Below are 26,546 nucleotides of genomic sequence, written 5' to 3' on the forward strand. Positions count from 1 at the left end.
AGTGCACCAAGAAACACAGTTGTTGGCAGGCACAGGTTCTGGACAATATGTTGAAATTCCCAAATACATACATTTCTATGAGAATAAAGAGCTCACCTGTGTTCGATCTGTGAGTCTCCCAGAGTAATGCAGTGGATTCTGATGTTGGATTCAGACAAATATAGGGTCACATATTTCTCCGTACTTGGAACCAAGTAATAAAGAGAAACTTATGTCAGGAGAATAGCCATTGAACTATCTCTCTTTATGGTGATTTTCAGAATAGGATTCAGATGTGATAACTTAAAGGGTGTCCTAAATCTTAACCCACAATTAGGCTTGAGAAGCAGTCACAGGCACTGGAGGTCGCCCACATGGAGAAATGTCTGACTCACTGAAGCTGCACCTGGGGGTCTCTGCAGGCTCTGAATTGTACAGGAACAGCTCCTCCCGTAGACTCAGAGTGAGGACAATCTCTGCTCATTCTCTAGGGGAGGTGAGGGTTAGTGTGTGGAAAGAACCCAACTTATTTTCAACAAGATCTCTGTACTTGGGCAAAAAGAAAGAATATGAGAAAAAATGATTTCAGTTTAAACAGAACAATTTCTCATGTGGAAGGCAATAATATGTTTGGATCTTGCACAGAATTAAGAAACAATGAATTTGGGGTAAAGTTGAAAATTACAATTTCTTTGCAGATTCTGTTTTTAGTTATCTATGTCATCTGAGAAAATGAAGTAAAATCAGGGTTTTTATATAAAAATTCACAAAGAGGGTGCTGGGCCTGAGAATGCACCTCTAATCCCTCCAACATCAGGGAGCCCAATAGACCAGGCAGCCAGCTGCTGCACTGCACTCTAACACCCGCCACCTGGTGTGTGCCAAAGACACTCATCCTGGGAGCTCCTCCCAGACACTGGCTGTGCACAGTGTGGATACTGAGGCATGGCTGCTGCTGGGACACATGGGAGATCCTGATGGACAACTGAGCTCTGGAAGGCACCAATGGCCTCGCTGGACTTAGCTTGGACCACAGGATAGGTAGGAAGCTCCACTGAACTCCCACTACTCTCCAGTGCTAGTTGTGAGACTGGCATTGTGGGGTGGCAGTGTCTACAGCCTCACCTGGCCGCCTGTGCACTTTTGTGCCTCTAATACTTACTTCTGTTTTTGGGACATATAAGAATGTTTCCTCTTTTAAATTAAAGTTTTGTAATCCAGGGACCTCATGGTGGGCACAGAAACATAAAAGTGCAGAGGATTCGAGGGGAACTGCTACATGCAGAGGAAAGCACAGATCCTGAAGGACAGCAGCCCTTGACTGCTTTTCTGTACCTGCCCTGGGGCTCCACCTGTTTTGTGCGTGCTGAGTGTCCCCTGCGGCCCAGAATCCTTTCTTCTTTCTGCAGGAAATTTTGTGTCTGGACTCACACCGATGTTTCCTCACTTGGAACCTTATGTACAGCCATGCATGGTCATGTCCTCAGCTCTCAGACTGTTCGTTTGCAGATATGGCGAGTTCTTAGCATTGTCTTTGGAGATGGTGAATCTGCCCTTCACAGAGTCTGCATGGTATATCTGACTTCCATCATATTTTACATCTATTACTCCCTCCAGCCCCTTCCCTAGAGTCTCATTGACCCAGCTCATTCAGTATCTACTGAAGGTGAATCCAGAGGCTACACAGGAGAGTCTCAGGAACTTCCCAGGTTGTCTCAGGCCCTCTATGGACTCTATCAGCTGCACCTCACACTGAACACCTGAAAATACACAAACGTCCTGGTCAGAAACTGCCAAACACATCTACTGTTTCTCTCACTCATATCCACTCACTCTCACTCACTCTATTTCTCTGTGAGTCACCTTTTAAAATGGCAACAAGAAAAATTTTGCTTAGCTCAAACCCCATAGTGAGTTCTGTGTTCAGCCCTGATTACCAAATGGAAACCCCTGGGAATCCCAGGGCTGTGGCTCTTCTCCCAGAGCTGCAGGGCCAGGTCTGGGCTTGTTTTCACCAGTAGAGGGAGGGCCCTGTTTTCATGCCTCCTCCTCTATAGCAAGCTCCAGTGTGGGATGACTGAGAAGAAGGCAGTGCCCAGAGCAGATGTGAGACTCCCAGAGGAGCATAATTGAACAAATGGAACTAGATTAACAAAAAAAGATTCTGCAAAGCAACGAAATAATTCCAACTCACAGAATTGGATAATATACCATGTATCTGGAGGAGTTAGTGGCAATGGCAGCATTTGGGAAAATATGATTATTCATAACGTGATTGTGCCATGAAACTCACTAAGCAATTATTATTTTATTTTATTTTTTACACAGTACAAATACAAATATAAATGCATTAAGCAAACTTTAAGATATATGTAGAGAAATAGAAAACAATATAAAAATAAGGGAAAACCTTAATACCTCACTTAGAATAATGTATAGCAAATCCAGAAAGAAAATTCTTAATAAGCCTCTGAACTTGAACAACACTATTGAACAAATTTACCTGAAAGACATTTACAGAACCTTCCAACCAAGAGCCACGTAATACACATCCTTCTCAAGCACCCATTGAACATTCTCCGTGATAGGTTATATGTTACATCATAAAATTAGTCTTAACATTTAAAGAATTAATGCTAATGCTTCTCTAACTCTTTCAAAAATTGGTGAGGAGTCCACCTTCCAAACTGTTTTTTTATATATAGTAAATAAACTTTATCTGTTTCTCAGAGATGACACTGCCAACAGTCACAGATTTGCATACAATACTGTTAGGTATTGGGTATTTACAATTTACAGTATTGTTTTTTCCTCTGAAAAATATAAGTACAAAAGCTAAGTAAACAATGACGTACTGCCATTTGGAATTTATTACATGCCATAGTGTAAAGAACTGGTCTCTAGCAAATATTCAGCAAATCAACCTGAATAAAATAGTCGGTTAGGGATTTAGTACATGGCACAGCTTAAAGAACTGGCCGTTAGCAAATATTCAACAAATCAACCTTAATACAATAGTCAATTAAGTGATTTATTATTTCTAATTCATTAGAAAAAAATCCACTAAGTCTCACCTCAAAATGTATTGCACAATCTTTACGAAAAAAAAAAATCACCCAAAAAATAATTAGGAAAGGTAAGCAGTTCTTTAAAAAGAATGGAAGAAAGGAATATTATGTAAGCCTATTAAGCAGGTTAAGTTATTCAAAATATCTTTTAAACAACATAAAACTCTTCCCTTGGGAGGCCGAGGCGGGCAGATCACGAGGTCAGGAGATCAAGACCATTCTGGCTAACACGGTGAAACCCCATCTCTACTAAAAATACAAAAAGTTAGCCAGGCGTGGTGGCAGGCGCCTGTAGTCCCAGCTACTTGGGGGCTGAGGCAGGAGAACGGCATGAACCCAGGAGGCGGAGCTTGCAGTGAGCCGAGATTGTGCCACTGCACTCCAGCCTGGGCAACAGAGCGAGATTCTGTCTCAAAAAACAAAACAAAACAAAACAAAAAAACAAAAAACAAACAAACAAAAAAAAACTCTTCCCAACAGAAAACTGAAGAAAAAAGCTATCACCGTTTCTCCACTGATAAAATCTATTTTAAAGGCAGTCTGCAACATACCTTCCAAACTCTTTCTATGAGGCTACCGTTAGAGTACTACCAGTAATAGACAAAGGCACCACAATAAAAGAAAATCATAGACCAATATCATTAGTAGACATAAATTAACCCCCCAACAATAGTAAAATAAATTCTAAAGATTTTATAGAAGACCACACACCATGATCAACTCAAATTTATTCTGAGATGCACAGATGATTTGACATTCTCAAATCAATCAATTCGGTTGATTAATTAAAAAACTAAAGAAAAAATATCTCAGTAACATTTCCTCAGACACAGAAAACACTTGAAAAAAATTCAGGATTTCATTATAAAAACTCTGAACAAAGTAGGAAGACAAGAAAACAACTTGTACATAATAAAAGCCATTAAGAAAAGTCTCAGCTATTGTTATACTCAAAAGTAAAATTTTAGAATATTTTGGTCTAATATCTGTAACAAGGCAAGAATAAAGCTTGAGGTATTACACTTGCAGGCCTCAACATTTATTAGAAACATACAGTAATAAATCAGAATGGCATTTGCATAAATTCATACAGAGAGCTTAGATATAAACCCACATATTGATGGCCAGCTGACTCTCAGCATGAGAACCATCGATATATAATTGCTAAATTATAGTGTCTTCCAAAGAGCGTGTTATGAAAATTGGATTTTTACATGCAAAGAATTAAGAATTTTAGGTTAGAATAAACAAAAAAATTAACTCTAAATGCACTAAATACTTAAATGAAACACCTGCAATTGTGAAACTCCCAACCCTCAAAAAATTAGCAATCTTTTTCTGGGTTTTACATTCAAACAAATAAAAAAACACAGAATTGGACAAGTGGGACTAGATTTAAAAAAAAGATTCTGCAAAGTAACAAAATAATAACTCCAACTCACAGAACTGGATAATATGCCATAATAACTCCAACTCACAGAACTGGATAATATGCCATGTATCTGAAAAAGCGTTAATATCCAAAATGTAAATGAAACTTCTACAACTCAATAACAAAAATAAAGATAGCATAATTTAAACATAATCGGTTTTACACCTTTAACGATTGAGAACCTCAAACTCATGTTCAATGTTTTTCTCTGTGGGTAACAGTCTGCCTGATGGTATGTTTGGTTGGGCAATACTTTGTAGTTATTTGATCAAACACTAATCCAGGTGTGAATTTTTTAATAGATGTTATTAAAACTGTGATCAGTTGACTCAATATTAGGTAGATTATCATCAATAACAAACTTGGCCCTGATTCCATCAGAACAGATCTGGAGAAGGTAAAACTCCGTGGTGATTAAGCAGCTTGAGATCTTTCTAAGATTTCCAGCCTGCATTTACTGATGCCGACCCTAAGGATACTGCACGTTTCCAGCCATCCCCCAAAATTGTCATCCCCTACATCTCACAGGAAAGTGGTGTGTCCCTCTGCAGCTTGTCAAACCTAAACATCAGAGAGAAGGAGGTTCTCCAAAATCAAATCGTATTTATTTGAAAATGAGCATTGCAATGGGATTATCCACGGTCACATTTAGGTTGGTAAAGGAAGACAAGTGTCTGAAGGATAAATGAGAAGATTACATGAGCTATTTTGAGACAATTATCCTGGAGTAGAAGAATCAATAACAAGGGTGGAATCAGTTTAAGGCTGAACAGGGAGTTGCAGGGCAGATATCCCCTCAGTATTAATTCTCTTATTGTTGTGGTAGGCTTTGTTCAAGGTTGTGGCTGTGCAGAGTATTTTTAGGGTAGTTCTTGTTATCAGGGATGTGTGCATGAGAACCCTCTATTCATGACCTCCTCCAGCTTCACCTGTAAAGATTATAACACACGTGGCTCCATTTTTATTCTGACAACGTTCACACCCACTTCCTCCTCCACTAGTGAAGAACGTTACTGTGTGACGGTTTTTCAGAACAGGATTAGAAACACATCCACATCCCACGTTAACCAAACAAGCTTGTCCCCTGTGTTCTCACTGGCAACTTGTATTTCGACATGAGTCTCCATGCAACACAGTGGAGGGTCCTGAGTGACGAGGAGTGAAGAAAGTCCCACCAGCCTCTCCCGCCTGACAGCAGCAGCCACAGCCTGAGACCCACCTGAGCTCCAGGAAAAGGGCTTGAGGCCTGGAATTTTGACCACAGCAAAAACATCTTCCTTTCTCGGAAAGCAGGAAAAGCAAATGGAAAAATGAGAACAACATCTAAAAAAGACAGTAAATGAATTAGGAAAAGAAGCTCCAGATCAGTATTGATTCTGATTTGCATTCTTCAGTGTCAGGAGAAGGGTCCAATGAGAAACCTGTGAGGTTCTACATGACACTGACCCTGGCCCAGCCTCTCTTTTTTCTGTAATCAGAATCCCCAAAGACTGTTCTTGCTGGGATTCACTCAGGATGGTGGCGGAAATATTAAAGGGGAATATTAAGGAAAGTTATAGGGAATAGTCATAAACCTTTTTAGAAGGCCGAAAGGTTACATAGCTTGTAATAACTGAACAGGCTGAAGGCGGCCAGTTCTTACCTTAGAGCATCAGGCATAGGGTAAATACTAGGGACAATAGAGGACTCCCCAGTTAAGTCTGGTTACCCTACCCCCATTAACTAACCAGGGTATTGCCCCCTAATGGTATTTACTTTAGACCGCAGTCCCTGAGCTTTAATCATTCGTAGAACTACTCTCTTAACCATGTTAATTATCCACAAGTGTGTTGACTCAGCTTCTGTTGTTAATTCTACACTAAATACACGCCTGGAGTGCGAGCTGCTCAGGGCCACTGCTGCCATTCTTTACAGGATTCTTCTTGGAGTCTGTAAGTGGCCTCGGACCCTCAGCTGAACTGGAAAACAGAACATCTGTGTGTCAGTGTACGTTTTATTCATGCACCACCGAATCAGGGGTCTGCAGGAACAGATCCCCCGGAGCTACAGCTCTCTTGTGAGGAGCAATACCTCAGTTCTAGTCAGGAATCTTTCTGGAGTTCCTGTCCTCAGTCTGACTGGAGAAGACTCACCAGGAAGCCGTGAGCTTCCTCAGGACTCTGACAGTGGTGACCATGGTTGAGAACTTTTCATCTCCTCTGTGAGGATCAATCTGCATTTTCTGCATATGAGAATAGGTTTTCATATTAAAACAATCATTTTAAAAATATGTAGAAATGACACTAGTAATCACAGAATTCCGAACTTAGGTTCAGTAGAGAAACTTTAAGAAGATGAAGTCCCACATCCTGACAGGAAATCAGCCTTCATCTGCACCTGCCGCTGGGGTTGACTCTGATCAGTGGCTCCTGAGCGCCCCCTGCAGCTGATTTCCCCCAGCGTTCCTGCAGGGAGGTTTGTGTCTGGGCGCAAAATGACCTCCCCTCACTGTGTCTCTCGCACAGTAATACACGGCCGTGTCCTCAGCTCTCAGGCTGCCCATTTGAAGATACAGCGTGTTCTTGGAATTGTCTCTGGAGATGGTGAATCTGCCCTTCACGGAGTCTGCGTAGTATGTGCTACCACCACTATAAATAGCTGAGACCCACTCCAGACCCTTCCCTGGAGCCTGGCGGACCCAGTGCATAGCATAGCTACTGAAGGTGAATCCAGAGGCTGCACAGGAGAGTCTTAGGGACCCCCCAGGCTGTACCAAGCCTCCCCCAGACTCCACCAGCTGCACCTCACACTGGACACCTGCAAACAAAAAGACACCAAGGTCAGAAACTGCCACACATATCCACTGTTTCTCTCACTCATGTCCACTCACACTCAATATCTCTATTTCCTCATGAATCACCTTTAAAAATAGCAACAAGGAAAACCCAGCTCAGCCCAAACTCCATCATGACTCTTCTGTGTTCAGTGCTGATCACCAAATGAAAACACCTGGGAATCCCAGGACAGGGGCTCCTCTCCCAGAGCTGCAGAGTCAGGGCTGGGCTGGTTTTCATCAGGAGAGGGAGGGACCTATTTGCATGTCTCCTACTATATAGCAAGCTCTGGGGTGAGATGCCTGAGGAGAGGGCAGGGCCCAGGGCAGATGAGAGTGTCCTTGGGGATTTCGATGACAATGATTATATTTGGGAAAATGCTGTTTTATTGTGAAATTGTTCTGTGATAAACACTTAATAACTATCACATTTTTAATTATTTTTACCTATGTGTATAAATTATGTTATTTAGGAATCAGTGGTTTCTTCATGTACAGATGTAAAAGTGAACCCACACATGGAGGGGCTATGTATGTGTCTAAGAGCTTATATCTGGCATGAGTGAGTCCTAGTACCTGGGCTTATGCTCCTCACAGCTGGCCTCAGTTGCTCTGAACCAACTACAGGACAGAGATAAATGGGCCTAGTGTGGTTTGCAGAATCCACTTCCTGCCACGACAACCTGTGTGATTTTGATGCATTTACCTAAAAATACAGAGAAAACTAGGGGTCAGACAAATACATTTTTAGGTGTATCTGACATTTAACATATTTATTTGTTCCTTCCTATCACCCTCTTTTTGTCTAAAATTTCAGTTTTTTTGTAATAAATTTTATGAGGTTTAATTGACAGATAAGAAAATTCACATATTTATTCTGTACAATAGTAAACTTTGAAAAATAAAATCTCTATTTTTAAGAAGGTGACAAGTCAACTCCCCTCAGCATTCCTCTTGCTCGTTTATATTTTTTTGGTTTTTCTCCTTCCCTTCTTCTACCATTTCTTTATAAATCTACTGATGTTTTCACATGTCTTTTGACTAGCGTTTATATTCTAGAATTTATAAGAATGAAAAAATATAGTATATGCTCTTATGTATTTGGATTATTTTTCTCAATAGAAATACTGAGAATTAAATCTTTTATGTTGCATGTGTTTATTTCTTACAAATAATGGGTAGCATTTCAGCAAACAAATGTAGCATAATTTGTTTTTCTATTAAGTTACTAACTGGCATTTGAATTTTTCATTACTCTCTCTAAGTCTTACTAATAAATCTGCTACTCAGCTTGGTAACATACATAGATGATAAATTATATATAAGTTACATAAATATATTTTTTGCAACAACAATAACAAGAGAATGTACAATTTGGCAAATTTTGTTTAGTATTTCAGATAATTGAAGTTATGAAATAAAAAACAAACCTGTAATCCGAAGAGTACCTGAGACTAATCTCAATAGATTTAGGAAGTTCATATTCCAAGATTAAGGACATGGCAGTAACACCGCCTCAGGGAGTCCTGACGATATATGCCCAAGGTGGTGGGACACAGCTTGATTTTATGCAATTTAGGGAGATATGGGACAGTAATCAGTATATGTAAGATGTACATTGGTTTGGTTCAGAAAGGCAGGACTTTCTGAAGTGGGGAGAGAGCGTCCAGATCACAGGTAGGTTTGAGACAAATGCTTGCATTCTCTTGAGTTTCTGATTAGCCTTTAACTGAATGCACAATTTACAGGAATAGTCACGTAGGCCTTAGTCTGGCTTAGCAAAACAATAGAGAAATGGTGGCAATCAGATAGGCATTTGACTTATGTGAGCAGAGAAATGACTCTGTCTGTTGTTGGTCCACAAGGTTTTTCCTTGTGGTCAAATTTTGAAGGAGGTATGTAGTTTTTTAAAACCTTAGTTTCACTCGTGTCTGTGTGAAGGGACCACCAAACAGGCTTTGTGTGAGCAATAAAGCTGTTTATTTCACCTGGGGGCAGGCGGGCTGAGTCTGGAAAGAGAGTCAGCAAAGGGAGATAGGGGTGGGGCCGTTTTGTAGGATTTGGGTAGGTAAAAGAAAAAGGGGGGTTGTTCTCTGGCGGGCAGGAGAGGGGGTCACAAGGTGCTCAGTAGGGGAGCTTTTGAGCCAGGATGAGCCAGGAGAAGGAATTTCACAAGATAGTATCATCAGTTAAGGCAGGAACAGGCCATTTTCACTTCTTTTGTGGTGGAATGTCTTCCATTTAGGCAGGAACCGGCCATCTGGATGTGTATGTGCAGGTCACAGGGGATATGACGGCTTAGCTTGGGCTCAGAGGCCTGACAGTTAGTAGCTATCATTTTAGGGAAAGAATGGAGGTGGGTTTGCCCCAAGCAGTTTTCAGCTTGACTTTTCCCTTTGGCTTAGTGATTTGGGGGTCCCAAAGCTTTCTTTTCCTTTCACAAACATGGAAATCTTGGGAGAAACAAGTTCTTGTAGAGAGAAACAAAGCCATAGTGTTAGCTAAACTGAGGCAGAGGCTGCCATATGAAATACAGCCTATTACAAGATAAAGCTACAAACATGTGTTGGATTGCTTAAATTCCAGTGTGGTAAACGTGTTGTCATGTGAAATTCTCAGGAACCACATACTGAAGGGCACTGATAAACTGAATTAAATATGGCCCGAAAAGGACTCTGCACTTCTGTGATTGAGTCCTTGTGGACAAACTTGTGGACAAACCTTGTCCTTGTGGACAAACTGTAACTGTAACATATATAAAAATATGTATTAAACTCAGTAGACTTCAAGCTATTGACATGTAAATTAGGTGGAATATTTCATAGCTAAAGACCTGATCTAGCATGAGAAATAACAGAGAGATGACACACAGAGAATGCAGCAGGGGGAGCTGACATTCAAGTTCTGATGTTTGTTTACTGATACTTGTCCCCTGGCATGTCCAGCACTTCATGAGCACAGAACTCCTCTAATACAGAAACAGACTCTCACAGGACATGGTCCTCAAAACGATCTCACCTACAAATGGATCACTAACAACTGCAAACTTTTTTGGTTTTTGCCCTTTGCAAGTTGAACTACTGGCATGACTGTGTCTCTCAATGTTTGCACACATTGAGTTGATAAAATTAGTTTTGTTCTACATCTTCCAACTCTTAAGATATCTGAAAACTCTAAAATTTTCTCCTTTCAAATTTGGTTCTCATTGACTCATTGGGTTACATCAATGCTCCAAGTACGATGGGATATGGAAGACACATCGGTAGTTTTTGCTAAATTATTTATGTTTTATTTTATTTTATTTTCAAAAATAAAGATGAAGCCTCACTATGTTTCACAGACTGATCTCAAACTCCTGGATTCAATAAATCTTCCCACCTCAGCCTCTCAAATTTCTGGGATTATAGGTGTAAGCCACTGTGCCTGGACATTAATTACTTATTTTAACTTTTTAATTGCATTTTTGTTTTGAAATAAGTGTAATTCAGGTGCTGGAAAAATTTTCGCCTCAGACTCCTCTGCAGCAGCTCCAGGGCTGACATCTGTGTGGAGTGGGCTCTGGGCCTGCCCTGCAGCTCTGCCCTCACCCTGCAGGGGAGGATGCTGTTTGGGCTCACAGAGCATATTCTCCCAATGTTGCTCCACCAGAATGAAGGGGCTGTCCCCTGGTTCACAATCCTCTCTCAGCAGCATCTAATGCTTTCGAAATTGTCTCTCGAAACAGTGATTTAACATTACTCTACCCAGTAAACTGCAGGGGGAGCCCAAGCACAGATTCTTTGAAACCACCAGAGAGTCTGTTCCCTGGGACTGTCAGATGCAATGACACAGTCAAGATCCATGGTGAGTCCAGAAACTTTCAGAGAACTCGTAGGAGCCTCTTATTTCTTTCAGAATTCTCTATTCAAAGATCATGCCAAATAGTATGTCCACAGAGAGAACTACATGGCTCAAAGCCCACAAAAATTAAAACACACATGTACACACACACACACATGCACACACACATGCACAGTGGGATGGCTGAGCTTTATAGTAATTGGCTCCTAATTTGGGATCTTTCCTAGTGTAAACCAAAGGTTTCCGAGACAGATCTCAATCAAATTAAAATTAATTTTGCCAAGGTTAGGGCATGCCTGGAATGAAAATACAAGTAATCACAGAAAAATTTGTGGTCAGTGCCGTTCCCCAAAGATGATTTTCAGGGCTTTCAATAAAAAAAGGGGGAAAAGCTGGATAGAGGGGAAAGAGGGACAGTATGAAAATTTACATGTTGTAATGAGAGAGAAGCACATAGGGAAACAGAAAAATTATGTAGTTCTCCTGAACTAAGTTAGCACTTTATATAAGGTAAAATGAACAAAGAGTAGCTATCTGTGAAGATATTTAACTTTTTATTTGTAGCTATTCTCTTAGGAATGAAAGGAAAATCAGTTTCTTGCATGGATCATCCTTTAGGATTTTTTCCCCCTCATGACATAATGAATTGACATCACAAGTTTTTATTTTCCTTTTCTATTTTCCCCACCTGTTCCTTTTCAAAATCATTCAGAGGAAGCATTTTACAACCAAATGAGTTTCTGGTCTCCTGTTTTGTTTTATCTTTCATTGATAGAATGGATTATTCTTAGATAAACAGGTCCCATGTTGTTAAGATGGCTCACTGTTACCTACCTTTCAAATGCTGTGAAGTCTCACATCCCACTGATGAGAAAATAGTGGGAGGAAAAGGGAACTAAACATAGAAAATAAAGGAGGAAATAACCAACAAAAAGGGGAAACAATCCTGGAAAACTGATATAGGCCTTGGAACTCTGAAGGCTGTACATGAGTAGGATAAACAACAAATATCTGAGACAGGTCTCAGTCAATTTAGGAAGTTTATTAATATGGTTTGTCTGTGTCCCCATCCAAAACTCATTTTGAATTGTAGTCCCACATTTCCCGTGTGTCATTGGAAGAACCCAGTGAGAAGTAATTGAATCATAGGGGCAGGTCTTTCCCATGATGATCTCATGATAGTGAATAAGTTTCATTAGATCTGATGGTTTTCTATAGGGGAGTTCCTCTGCACAAGCTCTCTCTAGTCTGCCACCGTGTAAGATGTCCCTTGCTTTTCTGACATGATTGCGAAGTGTCCCCAGCCACGTGGAAATGTGAGTCAATTAAAACTCTTTCCTTTATACGTTACCCAGTCTTGATTATGTTTTTATCAGCAGCAGGAGAACAGACCAACACATTTGTTTTGCCAAAGTTAAGAACCCAACCATAACCAGCCTCAGGAAGTCCTGAGACATGTGCACAAGGTGATTGAAGTACAGCTTGCTTTTATACATTTTACAGAGACATGAGACATCAGTCAATACATGTGAAATGTACATTGTTTTTTTTTTTCCTGTAAGCCAGGACAAATGAAAATGGGGGCTTGCAGGTTAGAAGAAGTTAAGAGACAATAGGTTGCATTCTTTTGTGTCATTTATTATCCTTCCACTGAATACACAATTTAGTCTGACTCAGTGAATCTTCATTTTTACATAAATTATGGTGGGGAGGAAGAAATCATATATGTATTTGTCTCAGGGGAGACTTAGAGGAATGCCTGCTTTCCTGCCTTTCTGAATCAACTGTTCTAAGTTTAAGTTTTTGTAGGTGACCAAAAACAAAAAACAAAAACAAAAACAAAAACAAAACAAGACAAGACATGAGTTACAAGGAAGAAATACTAAGAGATCCTGGGGAAGATCTTTGCTTTACAAGGTCAAAAAATAGCAAGTTCAAAAAGGAAACCCCACCCTGCCCAGGGACCTAATGTGGAGGGGCCTCCTAAGGGAGCCCTGGTGTCTGAGCGACCCCTGCTGTCCTGAGCGCCCCCTGGTGTCCTGAGCACACTCTGCTGTTCTGAGCGCCCCCTGGTTTAACTGAGTTCTCTCTGGTGTCCTGAGCATCTCCTGGCAGGTTTGCTGTGCAGAAACTCCTTAGTTAATTAGGTCCCACTCATCTATTTGTGTTTTGGATGAAATTGCTTTTGGATACTCAGCCAAAAATTATTCGTCAAAGTTGGGGTCGAGAAGAGTATTTCCTAGGTTGTCTTCAAGGATTTTTATGGTTTGAGGTCTTACATTTACGTCTTTCATCAATTTTGAGTTAATTTTGTGTATGTTGAAAGTAGACATCCAGCTTCAATCTTCATCACATGGCTAGCCAGTTGTCCCAGCACCATTTATTGAACAGGGAGTCCCTTCCTCATTGCTTGTTTTCATCAGCCTTATCAAATATGAGATGATTGTGGGTGTGCAGCAACACACCACTCAGAATGGCTATCACGAAAAAGTCAAAAAACAATGAATGCTGGTGGGACTGTGGAGAAAAGAGAACACTTATACCCTGATGAGAAAAATATAAGTTAATCTTGCCCCTTTGGAAAGCAGACTGGAGATTTCTCAAAGAACTTAAAACAGAGATATCATTTTACCCAGCAATCCCACTCCTCGGTATACACTAAAAAGTAAGCAAATAATTCTTTATTTGTGCGCACATTTGTCAGAAGCCCTCAAGCTGTACATTGAAAATCTAAGCATTTTTATGTTAATTTTATATCATAAAAATAGAAAATAGACAATGGTAGGAAAATATTTATGTTGATATTAAAATCCTAATAAAATATATATGAAAATTCAAATAAAAAATGTAAATGTGATTACAATAATTATTAAAATGCATTCAGCTGTAGTGGAATTAAATCCAGGAAATTAGAAAGATAAAGGTGACATATTAAAATGAAAAATTAATAAACACACATTTCACAGATAAGTAAAACATGGCTAAAAATATGTGGAACATTTTATGTTATTAGTAATACAAAGTAAATAAACTCTTGATATAACATTTTGACCTGTTTTATCAGGATATATGACTAATATTTTGTGTAAAATCACAACATGTAAACAATTAAAAATAACCGAAATCAATTATGAATTACTCCAATAATTTATATTTAGTTCATCATTAATTTTGATTCTTCAGGACATGTTTTTAGAATTATTTTATCTTAATGTTTAATATGAATGCCTACACATATATGCATAGGTCTGTGTATTTGTACATCTTTTTTTCTTTCTTTCTTTTTATTTATTTAGTTTTTTGAGATGGAGTCTCAGTTGCCCGGCTGGAGTGCAGTGGCGCGATCACGGCTCATTGCAACCTCCGCCTTCTGGGTTCAAGCAGTACTTCTGCCCCAGCTTCCCAAGCTGGGGTTACAGGCACAGGCCACCATGCCTTGCCGATACATCTTTCTATGTTTATAAATTTATGTCCCTATAGCTATGTAGTTGCTGATGTCAACAAATGTTAATAAACTCTGGAAGAATCAGTGCAAATAATTAGCAATGTTTATATCTTCAAAGTACATATTTAAAATGTACTTATATATAATTTTAATAATTACTAAAATTTAAATACTAACGATAATAAAGTCATAATAAATACAAGTGATAAAATGTCACAGCCTAGAATGCTGCAGAGTCCTGCAAATACAAACCTGACTTCTCCAGCTGAGGAGAAAGGAAACCTCTCCCGGCACCTGCTCCTGTCCCGCCCTCAGTGGGTTTCGACCGCCCCCTGGTGGCCCCGCGCACCACTGCAGGGAGGTTCGTGTCTGGGCTCACACTGACCTCCCCTCACTGTGTCTCTGGTACAGTAATACACGGCCGTGTCCTCGGTTTTCAGGCTGTTCATTTGCAGATAGGCGATGCTTTTGGAATCATCTCTTGAGATGGTGAATCTGCCTTTCACAGACGCGGCGTATTCTGTTGTTCCACCATTAGTTTTGTTTTTAGTGAAACCTACCCACTCCAGCCCCTTCCCTGGAGCCCAGCGGATCCACTCCATGTAGTAGTTAACGGAAGGTGAATCCAGAGGCTGCACAGGAGAGTTTCAGGGCCCCCCAGGCTGTACCAAGCCTCCCCCAGACTCCACCAGCTGCACCTCACACTGGACACCTGCAGAGACATCGTGATCAGAAACTGCCACACTATCCACTGTTTCTCTCACTCATGTCCCCTCACACTAAGTATCTCTAGTTCACTATTAATTATCTTTTAAAATAGCAACAAGGAAAAACCGGCTCAGCCCAGACTCCATGGTTGGTGGTCGGTGTTCAGTGCTGATCACCAAGTGGAAACACCTGGGCATCCCAGGGCTGGGGCCCCTCTCCCAGAGCTGCAGAGTCAGGGCTGGGCTGGTTTTCTTCAGCAGAGAGATGGCCCTATTTGCATGTCTCCTACTATATAGCAAGCTCTGGGGTGGGAAGCCTGACGAGAAGGCAGTACCCAGATAAAATGACTGTGCCCTGCAAGAATTTGGTGACAACGATGGTACTCAGAAAATATGCTGTCTTATTATAAAATTATGCTGTGATAAACTTTTTGAATTGATCATCCTATTTTATTTTTACATATTTGTGCAAATTATGTTTTGTCAGAGTCAATTGTTTCTCCATGTACAGATGTGGAAGTCAACCACACATGGAGAAAGGGCTAAGTATGTGTCTAAGAGCTCACGTCTGGATGAGTAAGCCCCAGTACCTGAGCCTGTGCTCCTCATCACTGGCCCCAATTACTCCCTGAACCAACTCCAGGACAGAGCTGGGCGTGCCTAGTGTGGTTGTGGAACCCACTTTCTGTAGTGAGAACATGTGTGATTTTGCTGCATTCTAGCATTCACCTAAAAATATGGTGAGAACTAGGGTTCAGGCAGATAAGTTCTTAGGTATTTCTGAAATTTAATATACATTTTTTCTATCTTTCTATCACTCCTTCTTTGTCTAAGTTTCCATTTGTTTGCTTGTAATAAATTTTGAGAGTTTTAGTTTACAGATAATAAACTTTCACATATTTAAATTGTACAATTGATAAATATGATGTAACCATCATTGTTATCAAGGTGGACAAGAGAATTCTCAACATTTCCTTTTGTTCTTCTACATTCTTCCTCCTTTTCCCTTTCATTCTTCTACCATTTCTCTGGCAACTCCTGAGCTATACATTGCTGCTGAGTCATTTAGTTTATTAAAATTTATACAGATCAATGCAGTATATATTCTTATTTGTTTGGCTTATTTTACTTAACATATGTAATTCGATATTTTACCTTATAGTTGGGTATAGCAGACATTTATTTATTCTAAATACTGGATAGCATTCTAGCAAACAAATTTACCATAATTTGTTTTTCTATTAAGCAGCTGAACAATATTTGAATTTTTTATTATTCTTGGTCTTACTAAAAATCTGCTATTAAGTTTGGAAACGCACGTAGAAAAGGAATACATTTTCCTTATTTTTTTACAATTGCATCAACAATAACATAAACATAGAAGATGTAGCTTTGCAAATTTTCTTTAATATTTTTGATAATTAATGTTTCAAAACACGCAACAAGTCTGAAGTTCAGGGAGAAGCAAGTTCTTATAGAGAGTGACAAGAAGTTTGTCAGCCTAGGTTGTTTGTCAGTCTAGCTTGTCTTTCTTCACTCTCTGCTAGAATAGTCTAGAGACATTAAGCTTAATATGTAACGAATCTGAAAATTAGAACGAGTCCGAAGTGAAGTCAAAGTTACCGTGTGGTTAATAATGTGACAGACAGGAGACAGGGCTGGATACTAAGAGAGTGTTCACATCTGTTTTATCTAGATTAGTAAAACATTTTGTATACCACTTGGGTAATATTCCCATTGAGAGCCTTGATTTAACATTGTTTCTTGATGAATAACACCTAAATAATAAAGGTGGTGGTTATTAACTCATAATTTATATTACTAGTACAAACTTTCATTTAGGATAAATTCCTCTATCTGATGTAAAATCAGCTCAGAAGGCAGAAGTTATTGCACTTACTAGAGCTTGTCAATAAACCGAAGACCATGATTAAATACAGATGTTTTACCGTAGTGCAGAATTTTAAAATGTCCTGCAGGCAGAAGAGGTTTTCAAATCTTCTGGAAGCCCCATCAAAATGGACCACAAGAAAAGACATTATTAAATAAATTATTACATTCTAGAGATCTGACATATAAATTTGAAATGAAATGGAAGCAAAGAGAAAATGCCTAGTATGGAAACTAGACTAATGTTATGGTGCATCATTTCTACAAACTTTCAATCTCAACCTGGTCCGTAATATTATCTAAACATAGAAGGCGTTCCCATTGTTCATATCATCCAGAATCAATCCCATTCACAATATTCTGAATATGTTGAAAAAATGGCATCATTAAATTGAAAAAATATAAAAACTTTAATAAAATATTGAAACTCTCTTGGCCAAGAGTTATCCCACTAGCACTGTGTCACTCTGGTACCTCCCTCAGGCCACATCAGTTACTATCCTATGACTTGGGAGCTGGAAGATTCATACATTTAGAAAGTTTACCCTCATTGCTCACCTTCGTCTTTTTGCATGTGTGTGTTACACAATATTGGACGTAATTTTTGTATTATACTAACTCCAATCACCAAAAGTTTAAGGTTGCCTTTTTATGTCATCTTTTAACAGTATTTTGTGATCTTCAACCATGAAAATACATATATTGGAAAAAACGTCAGGAAGAATTCTGCTGTTGAAACAAATTAGAATAAATTTTATCAGGCAATATTAACCAAAACACTGCAGAAAAAATATCAATTCTTGGGTTGATATTTTGCAACTAAAGAATCAGTTCAGACCGAATATCGTGGCTCATGTCTATAATTCTACCACTTTGAGAAGCAAAACCGGGGGAATCACATAAGACTAGTAGTCGAGATCAGCCTGGATAACATAGAGAGACCCCACTTCTATCAAAGAATTAAAAAAATCAGCTTGGTCTCATGGTGCACCCCTCTAGTCCTCACTACTCAGGAGGCTTATAAAGAAGGATTGTGTGAGCCAGAGGTTCAAGGTTACAGTGAGCTATGGTTGTGCCACTGCACTCCAACCTGTGTGACACAGTGAGACCCTATCTCTTATTATAATAATAATAATTAAGAATTTTACACTATTGTAAGGCACCTTAAATAGAAGATATTAAACTGAATGTCCTCATGAATCCTCTGGCGCTTCTGATGTTTTGGAGCAGACAACTCACCTAAGACATTCAGAACAAGCGGATGATTTTAGGTAATGAAAAGTCTCCACACAAGACATTGGAACAGGACCCTTGTGTAATCCCCTGCCCCGTGCCTTTCACCTCATTTTCCTCATTTTCCTCCTTTTCATTACGATTTGCTTATTCTTATAAGCAGTCTTCTTGTTTTGTGTAGACCTGGTTTTTGTCCACCCATATTGGACACTGATCTATTTTTATTCATAGTTTTATTCATTTATTATGAATAATTCATTTATTATGATATATTTTTATTCATTTATTTATAGTTGCCACATAGAATAAGTCATCAGACTTGTTTTGATGTCTGACTGCTGGTAACTTAAGGCTCATTCCTCCATCATCTCCTTTCTTTCCGACACGTGGTGGATCTAGTTAGGAATCACAAGAACTCCCTCATTTGATGCCATTTGGAGGTTCAAACCCCACAAACTCATTTCTGTGAGTGAGAACCCTCACTCTGCCTCCACCACCAAACTGGTATAGCAACCCTGAGCCAGTCTCCTTTCTTGCTCAATCAAGCCATTTTGGACATTCCTGAGAGACCAGCTCTACTCTCAGCAGACACCTCAAGAGGTAATTAAACTTTCCATATTCACGTGGGGGAGTGTGCGGCACTCACAGATGTGACATCCACACTACATTTTGGTTGTGATCTCTTGGCCTTTTTATGGTGTCAACTAGAACAGATGCTGTGAGCTTGTTGCCACGTCTCCTAATCACAGGACACACCTGTTACCTGAACCAACCCCAGGACACAGCTGGACATGCCTGGTGGGGTTTGATTAACGCCCATTATGTAATGAATTCATGACATTATTTTGTTGTATTCTAGTGTTTCCCTAAAAATATAGGTAGGCTTAGGGTTTATTCATGTATATATCCAGGAGTCTTTGATTTCTCATATATCTTTAATCAAATCTTTAATTCTGTGTTGAGAAATTTAAAATTTCTTCAGTTTGATGAGTGAAGTCCTTATGCCAACGTTCTGTGATTTTCTTTTTTTATTTCTCATGTATTTTATTCATCTCTGTCTAACTTATTTTCTACCAAATTATATGTGTTTAAATTTGGAATATTTTAATAAGGTGAAATTAGCAAATAATAGCCATCCCATAATGTGCACAATTTGACAAATAGTGACATAACCATTACCTTTCTCAACACAGAAAAAACTCAAGTGCCCTCAAAATTTCCTCTTGTTTTCCTGTAATTTCTTGTTCCTACATCTTTCCTTCTCACACCACACCCAGAGTCAACTACTGGTTTTCTTTATGTAACTTTAGATTGGTATTAATTTTATAGAATTTATAAAAGAGGAATTGTATGTATGTACTTGTATTTATCTGTCTTATTTGACTCATCGTATGTACTTGTGACTTTACCCTTGCTGTTGAACATATCCAGCGGTACCAGAATGTAACAGTGGGTGATTTTCCGGGGAATGAATTTACCACAATTTGTTTATGATTAAGCTGCTGATTGATATTTGGATTGCTTTCTGTATCTGGGTATTTTAAAAAATGCATTAGGAGATATACCTAATGCTAAATGACGAGTTAATGGGTGCAGCACACCAACATGGCACATGTATACATATGTAACAAACCTGCACTTTGTGCACATGTACCCTAAAACTTAAAGTATAATAATAATAAAATTTTTTAAAAAGGTCAAATTAAAAAAAAAAGTTGCTGCTATCTTAGAGAAATACACAGCTGAGAAACACAATGTTCCTATTCTCACAGCAATATGAACATCAGCTAAACTGGAAAAGCTGCGCATTATAAACTGTCTTCAACACATCAGGTAACTGAAGTTGTAGAATTTTGCGTGTGTGTGAGTTTGTGAGTGAGAGAGAAGGAGGGAAGAAGGGAGAAAGAAAAGATAGAGATCCCACATACTTGGCCATAATTTATGAGGTGCTCATATAAATACAGGGACTCAGAGTCTTAGTAGAAAGGTCCACATACGATGGAGAGGACAACTTGATGCACCTACATATGGCTATATATTTATATAAATGCCATTTTCTAATAATACACAGAATCAGGTACATAAGAATAAACACGGTGGTGGGTGTCCAGTGGTGAAACACAATGGTGATGCCAAACCCCATCTCCAGCCCCGTGTCCCCCCATTGCACCTGCCTTGATGTGTCCAGAGTGTTCCCTGGTGTCCTGAGTGCCTCCTGCTGTTTCTGAGCTCCCCCTGCAGGGAGGTTTGTATCTGGGCTCACAATGACTTCCCCTCGCTGTGTCTTTTGTATTAAAATTCATGGTTGTGTACTTGTTGCTCAGGTAGCTCAGCTATAGGAAACACTGTTTTTTGGATGTGGATCTGGAGATGGTGACTGGACTCTTGAGGAGTGGGTTGGAATGTGCACTCCCTCATGACCTGTGCACCTGATTCGCTCCAGTCCCTTCCTTGGGGGGGTGATGGATGCAGTTCCAGCAGGAAGCACTGGTTGTGATGGAGAATGCAGAGATGGCACAGGTGAGAGAGAGGGTCTGTGAGAGCTTCACTAGCCCAAGAGTGCAGGAGAAACACAGTTGTTGGCATGTACGAGTTCTGAACAACATTTTGAAATTCACAAATATGCACATTTTGATCCATAAATAATAACAGGATGGTATTGGCATTAATATATAGAGAGAGCTCAGAAATAAACTAATATATCTACAGCAAACTGATTTTCAGCATGAGAACTAACAATATACAATGGATGAATCAAAGTCTCTCCCTAAGAGGGTGTTAGAAAAACTGAATCTACACATGCAAAGAATTATGAATTTTAGTTTAGATTAAATACCAAAATTTACTCTAAATGGGCGAAATACTTAAACGTATGGCTTGCAATTGTAAAATTTCCCCCACCCAGAAAATAATATTAAGAATGATTTTGTATATTTCAAATTAAAGGCACAGACAATAAAAGCAGAATTGAACAAGCAGAACTACATCACAGCAAAAAGATGCTGCAAAGCGTGGAAAAAATTTCCAACCCACAGAAAGAGAGAATATAATTATAAGCCGTGCATCTGAAAAAGTGTTAATATCCAAAATGTGCATGCAACTTCTACAACTCATTAGCAAAATCATAATTGGGTGATTGTACAGTGGTCAGTTTTACACCTTAAAACACTTAAGAAATCAATCTCATGTTAAAGATTCTTCCCTCTGGGTAATGGTAAGTTTGATGGTACACTTGGTTAGGGTAGTCTTTGTAGTTATTCAATCCAACATTAATATAGGTGATGTTGGCCGGGCACAGTAGCTCACATCTTTAATCCCAGCACTTTGGGAGGCTGAGATCAGGAGTTTGAGACTAGCCAGACCAATATTGTAAAACCCAGTCTCTACTAAAAATACAAAAATTAGCTGGACTTGGTGGCCTGCGCCTGTAATCCCAGCAGTTTGGGAGGCTGAGGTGGGTGGATCATCTGAGGTCAGTAGTTTGAGACCAGCCTGACCAATGTGGTGAAACACCATCTCTACTAAAAATACAAAAATTAGCCAGACATGGTGGCCTGCGCCTGTATTTCCAGATACTGGGAGGCAGCTGAGACAGGAGAACTGCTTGAACTCCGGAGACAGAGGTTGCAGTGAGCCAAGATCATGACATTGCACTCCACCCTGGGTAACAGAGCAAGACTCCGTCTCTCTCTCTCCCTCTCTTACTATATATATAGTTATGAATTTACTTAATAGATGATATTAATACTGTTATCAATTGACTCTAAGTTAGGTAGATTGTCATTGATAAAACGGGTGTGCCTGATTCCATCAGAGCAGAACTGGAGAAAATGAAATTCCACGATGATTCAGCAGCTTCGCCTCTCTCTGGGACCTCCAGTCTGCACTTATTGATGGCTGATCTTATGGACATTGGAGATTCCTAGATATCTCCAAAAACTGTCCTCCTCTACGTCTCACAGAAATGTGGCATGTCCGTCTGCAGCTTGTCAACCTGAATAACAGACAGAAAGAGACCCTAAAGTATAATAATATTTTTTCTAGGATGTGCATTTCAATTAAAATATGCATGGGTACATTCAGGTAGGAAAAGGAAGATAGAGAATTAAGAAGAACATGTGGACACAGGGTGGGAAACATCACAACACCGGGGCCTGTCATGGGGTGGCGGGAAGGGGGAGGGATAGCATTAGGAGAAATACCTAATGTAAATGATGAGTTAATGGGTGCAGCAAACCAACATGGCACATGTATACATATGTAACAAACCTGCAGTTTGAGCACATGTACCCTAGAACTTAAAGCATAATTTAAAAAATAATAAAAAAGAGAATTAAGGAAAAATGAGGAGGGTGGCAGCAGCTATTTTGAGACAGCGGTGTAAGGTTGAACAGGCAGTTGCGGGGCAGATTTACTTGGAGAAATAAATCTTTTAAGATTGTGGTGGCCTCCGTGTAAAAGGCTGTGGCTGTGCAGAGTCTATTTATGACAGTTCATCTTATCAGGAATATGTGTTAGAACCCTCCTTCATGGCCTTCCCCAGCTTCATTCATCAGGAATATGTGTTAGAACCCTCCTTCATGGCCTTCCCCAGCTTCATTCATCAGGAATATGTGTTAGAACCCTCCTTCATGGCCTTCCCCAGCTTCATTCATCAGGAATATGTGTTAGAACCCTCCTTCATGGCCTTCCCCAGCTTCATTCATCAGGGTTTTAACACAAGGGGATCCATTTTGATGCCGATAAATTTCACAAGCTCTTTCTAACACTACTTCTGAAGAAGATGACTCTGACAGTGTGCATAGAACAGGGTTAATTCCACATCCACATCCCATTTTGATCAAATGAGTTTATCCCCTTCACTATTAACAGCCAATTGCATTCCCAGATGTGTCTACACACAACACAGAGGAGGGTCCTGAGAATATGGGGAGAGAAGGAAATCCCATCAGCCTCTCCCACGTGGCTGGAGTAGCCACAGCCTGAGCCCCACCTGAGCTCCAAGAAAATGCCTTGAGCCCTGGAGTGTAGACCACAGAGACCATGTGTTTCTTTTTCAGGAAGCAGGAAAAGCAAATAAAAAAGGGAGAACAAACACTCCAAAGAAAGAACATGTATTGGGAGCAAAAGGAGCACCAGATCAGTGCTGACGCGGATTGGCTTTAGGGTCAGGAGAAGGGTCAGACTTGAACCCTGTGAGCTTCTACAGGACACTGACCGTGGCCCAGCCTCTCTATTGGCTGTGATCAGAATCCCTGCTGTTCTAGTCCGGGAATCCCTCTGAGGTTTCTGTCCTGGGCCTGAATGGAGGAGACTCATCAGGCACCCATGAGCTTCCTCAGGACTGCGATCCTGGTGACAATGGTTGAGAACTTTTCATCTTTGTAAGCATCAGTGTGCATTTGGTGCATGAGAGGTTATGCCCTCACATTAAAATGATCTTTTGAAAATATGTAGAGATGACATTAGGAACCACAGAATTCTAAACTTAGAGAGGTTCCCTGGGGAACCGTCAGAAGAAGACAAAGTCCCACATCCTGACAGGAAACAGCCTCCAGCTGCACCTGCCTCTGGGGCTGACTCTGATCAGTGGATCCTGAGCGCCCCCTGCAGCTGATTTCCCCCAGCGTTCCTGCAGGGAGGTTTGTGTCTGGGCGCACAATGACTTCCCCTCACTGTGTCTTTCGCACAGTAATACACGGCCGTGTCCTCAGCTCTCAGGCTGTTCATTTGAAGATACAGCGTGTTCTTGGAATTGTCTCTGGAGATGGTGAATCTGCCCTTCACGGAGGCTGCGTAGTATGTGCTACTGCCATCACTATAAATAACTGAGACCCACTCCAGACCCTTCCCTGGAGCCTGGCGGACCCAGCTCATGTGGTAGCTACTGAAGGTGAATCCAGAGGCTGCACAGGAGAGTCTCAGGGACCCCCCAGGCTGGACCAAGCCTCCTCCAGACTCCACCAGCTGCACCTCACACTGGACACCTGCAAACACAGAGACACTGGTCAGAAACTGCCACACAAATCCACTGTTTCTCTTACTCATGTTCACTCACACTCGATATCTCTAGTTCTCCAAGAATCACCTTTTAAAATAGCAACAAGGAAAACCCAGCTCAGTCCAAACTCCATGGCGAGTCCTCTGTGTTCAGTGCTGATCACCGAATGGAAACACCTCGGAATCCCAGGCCTGGGGCTCCTCTCCCAGAGCTGCAGGGTCAGGGCTGGGCTGGTTTTCATCAGTAGAGGGAGGGCCCTATTTGCATGTCCCCCACTATATACTAAGCTCTGGGGTGGGACATCTGAGGAGAGGCCGGGCTTAGTGCAGATGAAGTGTCCTGGGGGAGATTGGTAGTAATTCCATCATTTAGGAAAATATAATTTTATATTATGTGATTGTGCCTTGATTAACATTTAGCTCTCATAATCTGATTTTATTTTTACATATTTACACAATATATTTAATGCAGCTTTCAGTGTTGTATTTTACAGGAGATAATTTACATAGAGAATACAGCAGTTGTGCAGTGCGTCTAAGTTTACACATCTAAAAAAATGTAATCCTATTATCTGGGCCTGTGCTCTAATCACCAGAGGAGGCAGCTCCCCTGAGACAACTCCAGGGCAGCGTGGACCATGCCTAGTGAAGTCTGCAGGATTCCCCGTCTGTTATGACAACTTTCTGTAATTCACCTAAATATGCAGAGTGAACCATGGTTCATGCGTGTTTTCAGAAGTCAGTCATATTTCTTCTGTCAATATCAGTCTTTTTATTGCTCCATTTTAGCAAAAATATTCATTTATTTCTTTGTTATTGTTTTATTCAAGTATAATAAATAAATAATTAATTCAAATTTATAGGGAAGGATTTGAAAAATGTAGAGCTATGTTTGCAGCCATTCACTCAGCACTTCAATCAAGTTTTGAATAATTAAATTAATCCCTAAATCTTTTTCCTTATTCCTCTGAAACTTAAATCACATCCCCATCATTCCCAACCCCATTTTCTCAGAAAAATTTAAATCTTCTTCATTTTAATTTATGGTAGTGGCTTCTTCTAAAATTTATACAAATGAATCACATAAAATTTACTCTTAATTCCTTAGCTTCTTTCACTCAGCACAATTGTTTGAGAATTTAGCCATGTTTTTTACTATTGAGGCACACCTTGATTTGAAGCTGCATTATATACCAGTACATAAATATGTGTCAAACTATTTAATTGTTCACTGTTAGGAAAATGTTATTTTTTCTCTCAGCTAATGGATTTTATAGAGAAAAGTAGCTACTTAGCATGGGAACATAAAAAAATGAGTAAACTATGATCTTATTCTGACCTCATTAACAACAAACCTGAAAAACCACAAATATGGGAAAAACCTTCAACATATCTGAGTTGATATCACAGAGGAAAAAAAAACCTTAAATCTGTGGAGAGAGGGGCCTGCAGAGAGAACCATATATTAGTGTACCTGGGACAGATACCAACTGGATGTTATTTAAGCTAAGAACCGGCTGACTTGAAAATATTCAGTGAGTTGCTGGAGGATGCACGTGTTCATAGTGTTAGACTGTGAAGCTCCTGGTGCTTGCAGGCTTTTCCTACAGAATTATTATTAATTATTATGGTTTCACTTTGTGCAAATGATCCGACCAACCACAAGACTAAAGTTCATTTTGCAAACAACTCAGTCCTATAATGATTAGTTTCTGACAAAAATCAGAACTGGAGAGAGAAAAATTATGTTTCAAAACATATCATACACTGGTCTTTAAATTACAGTCTCTTCAATTGTTTTAAGTATTTGCCTCCATTTTAGACTAACTCTGCTTATCGCTGTGAACCAACCAATGATCTCTGGCTGCAGCTCAGAAGAAACAAAGGCATGGGTTATATAAAAATCTGGACAAATATTTTAATTCTGAGCAATTATCCTGCAAATCATGCCAGGTGACTGGAATAAATAGGGTCCCCCTAACCCGGAGGTTTCTTTGTTTCAGAAAATAAGTCCAAGGGAGCTAATGAAAGCCAAGCCCCATGCACCCAAAACATATCATACGATCATCTTTAAATTCTAATCTCCTCAGTTGTTTAAGTATTTGCCTGCGTTTTAGACTAACTCTGCTTATTCCTGAGC

At 39.9% G+C, this 26,546-nt stretch overlaps 1 pseudogene and 2 gene segments (V, D, J or C); all 3 read right to left on the reverse strand.

Moving 5' to 3' along the window:
• Window positions 1–6,877: 6,877 nt before the first annotated feature.
• On the reverse strand, window positions 6,878–7,492 carry LOC134757151 (immunoglobulin heavy variable 3-64-like). The segment is given in 2 exon segments: window positions 6,878–7,275; window positions 7,379–7,492. Coding segments are annotated over 2 exon segments (447 nt in total).
• A 5,622-nt stretch (window positions 7,493–13,114) lies between these two features.
• On the reverse strand, window positions 13,115–15,430 carry LOC134757152 (immunoglobulin heavy variable 3-49-like; annotated as a pseudogene).
• An 8,542-nt stretch (window positions 15,431–23,972) lies between these two features.
• On the reverse strand, window positions 23,973–24,602 carry LOC134757161 (immunoglobulin heavy variable 3-23-like). The segment is given in 2 exon segments: window positions 23,973–24,393; window positions 24,495–24,602. Coding segments are annotated over 2 exon segments (447 nt in total).
• Between the last annotated feature and the right edge of the window lie 1,944 nt (window positions 24,603–26,546).

This window comes from Gorilla gorilla, chromosome 15, assembly GCF_029281585.2.
Source record: "Gorilla gorilla gorilla isolate KB3781 chromosome 15, NHGRI_mGorGor1-v2.1_pri, whole genome shotgun sequence".
Lineage (NCBI taxonomy): Eukaryota > Metazoa > Chordata > Mammalia > Primates > Hominidae > Gorilla > Gorilla gorilla.